Source organism: Amphimedon queenslandica, unplaced genomic scaffold (genome assembly GCF_000090795.2).
Source record: "Amphimedon queenslandica unplaced genomic scaffold, v1.1 AMPQUscaffold_8794_Cont19266, whole genome shotgun sequence".
NCBI lineage: Eukaryota > Metazoa > Porifera > Demospongiae > Haplosclerida > Niphatidae > Amphimedon > Amphimedon queenslandica.
In genome coordinates, this window is record NW_003550933.1 from 1 (window position 1) to 2,818 (window position 2,818).

Consider the following 2,818-nt stretch of genomic DNA (forward strand, 5'->3'; position numbering starts at 1 on the left):
ATACACAACAGATGTAGTTAAACTACAAGCACTTACACTTTGGCTTCTAACAGCATATGTAATATATTTTTACAGTAATCCTCAAACCTATAGGTTATTATGTAAACTCCACTCTATATACTTATATATATCATATTAATATTATCATAGAAGGGCAGACATTAACCATTTAATATAGTCCTCACCTTTTCTTAGTGGCAGGGCCAGCAGATGAGTCAATCTCTTTTGGTTTTAGTTTGTCTTCCTCCAGTAACAGTTCAGCTATCAAGACCTCAGAACTTAAAGGCAACTAAGAAAAGAATAAAAATAATATCAATAATTGACTGAAAGGGATTGAAGAAAAGGGTTCACTTTAAATCAAAGTCATTTCACATGTACATGTACGTAAGATGTACATGTATCTGTTGCAAAATTAAATTGCGAAATGGATGTTAAATGGGACAACAGATACTACAAGTACGTGTATGTACATACAGTACATTATCATGATCATTACTTGTTGAAGACATTGTTTAGCAGTCAGTGTGAGACCTGAGCTACTGGAGACTATCATGAGACTAAGAACTGAATGAAGTATTGACTGCTGAGACTGAACAGTGGAAAGAGATGAATAGAACTGAGGAGTGATCTGAGAATAGAGAGAGAGAGGGAGAGAGAAAGAAAGAAAGAAAGAGATGGGGAAAGAGGGAGAGAGGAAAAGGAGAAAAAAAAGAAGAAAGAAATAATAAAAATAGATGTACATGTACAAAGTTTATAATCAATACAATAATACATGTAGTTACTAATTAGCCATATACATGTACATGTACAATGTACACAAAATGCATGTACATCTAAATGTACATATTCGTTACATGTACATGACACATACCTTTACTCCACATAAACCAACACATACATGTATACATTTACACCAATACATATATGTACACATACATGTACATGTATATCTCCATACCAATCAACATACAATGTATTACCTACATACAGTGTACATTCACACCACTATGTACATGTACATGTACATGTACATACCTGATTCACTGCTAGTGCAGCCAGTGATGGTACAGTGGGTGATAGAGAAATGGAGGACGAGAGAAGAGAGAGAAACACTTCAAAAGCATCAGGATCAGTCTCCAGCCATGAAGCAACCACTGGAGTATAGCACTGCACTAACGACTGGACACAATGGGACTCTATTGGTGATAGTGGGTAGGAAGAAACTAATGGAAAAAGAAAGGAATAAAATAGAATTATTAATTCAAAACAATACATACATGTGTACATTAAAGTGTATATTAAAGTGTATGTGAAATGGTGCAAGCACTTTGTTGAACTAATTATTATTTTAATCTATTAATGTGCAGTACTTGTCATTGAAAGTTGAAACACTAGATACATAATTTATGTAAATGCATGCACAACAATTGCACATTAATATGTACATGTACATGTATTATTGTCGTTTACATTCTTTGTTTGTGTCCATTGTATGTTCATCGTGTTCCTTCACTTTCTGGATCAACTCTTTCATCAGCTTCAACAACCCACTTAACTTACACTGAGAGAGAGAGAGAGAGAGAGAGAGAGAGAGAGAAAGGGAGAGAGAGAGAGAGAGAGAGAGAGAGAGAGACAAGGAGTATAAAGTGCAGAGAGAAAAGGACAAAAAGAAGAAAGAGAAAAGTATAAATAAAACTCTCAGAAAGTACAATGTACACGTACATACAATTGTACTGTTACTTGTACATGTACATGTATTTCTTACCTTAATATCAACTCCTGATAGTATATTCAATAACTGATTGATCATATATAAAGGTCCCCTCTCCAGTCCAACTATCATCAACAACAAAGACTCTACAATCGCTTCACGGACCCTCTCCCCTTCCTCGAGAGACTCCGCCTTTTTGCCACGCCTCTTTTTAGCACTCGGCGGAACATCGGGCGGAGCCAGCCTTGGGAATGTCCCCCTCCTATTCCCATCCTCAGTACTGCTATAGAGTGACTGTAATACTAACTGGAGTCCAATGGGGTCAGTAGCTATTGATACTTTACATGTGGTGAGATAGTCCAGTAGATGAAGGAGAGGGCAGGATGAGTAGATTTGGGTTAGTTTGTCCTCTGGTTGTGAGACAGTGGCTGAGCTGTAGAGTGCTTCAATGCAGTGGTAGGCTCCTTTACGAATGAGAGTGTTAGGACTTGACAATGGGAGTAATAGTGAGGAGACAACTGGAGGGAGGGAAAAAGCAAAGGGGAAGAAATTAAAAATTGATTATTATGAAAAGTAAATTATACAGTATATATGTACATGTACATGTATATTTTAGGGGCAGAGAAACGTACATGTACAAATGCATATCTCTGCCCCCCAAGGATTCAGCATATACCCCTTTACTTTAAATATATAAATTTGAACTTCACATGTACATGTACAATATTATACATACATGTACATGTACATTTGCATGTCTTCAAAATTATACAATGGTATATATGGCTACAATAATTCAGGACAGCTACTACACTGTTAGGTAGTCCTTGTTGTCCCCCACAGTTCACTGTGTGTTTAAACCATTTAAAAAAGAATCTATTAATCTTATTAAAGTTCTTATAGTGTTATCTGTTAAGTATAGCTCCTACCTGGACAGTAGGCTGAGAGCATGGCAATGGTGGCCTCATGATCCAGGGAGTGAAGGTAAGCCCTGGCTATCCTTAGAGCTCTGACCTGAGTCACTTCAGTAATGAGTAGCCCATTACTGGCCCCCTCGGTGTTGTTAGTGTCAGTGGGAGCGGTCCATATCATCGCTAGGAAACGGAG

General features: G+C 37.2%; 1 protein-coding gene across 1 annotated transcript; it reads right to left on the reverse strand.

The window, feature by feature from the left end:
* Nucleotides 1-185: 185 nt before the first annotated feature.
* LOC109591172 (HEAT repeat-containing protein 1-like) lies at nucleotides 186-2,809 on the reverse strand (the record flags this gene model as incomplete). The annotated part of the gene is made up of 6 exons (XM_020006959.1): nucleotides 2,641-2,809; nucleotides 1,766-2,229; nucleotides 1,471-1,561; nucleotides 1,036-1,223; nucleotides 497-628; nucleotides 186-289 (listed from the first exon to the last, which is right to left on the reverse strand). Coding segments are annotated over exons 1-6 (1,142 nt in total), but the record flags the coding sequence as incomplete, so codon positions are not given.
* Nucleotides 2,810-2,818: the final 9 nt, after the last annotated feature.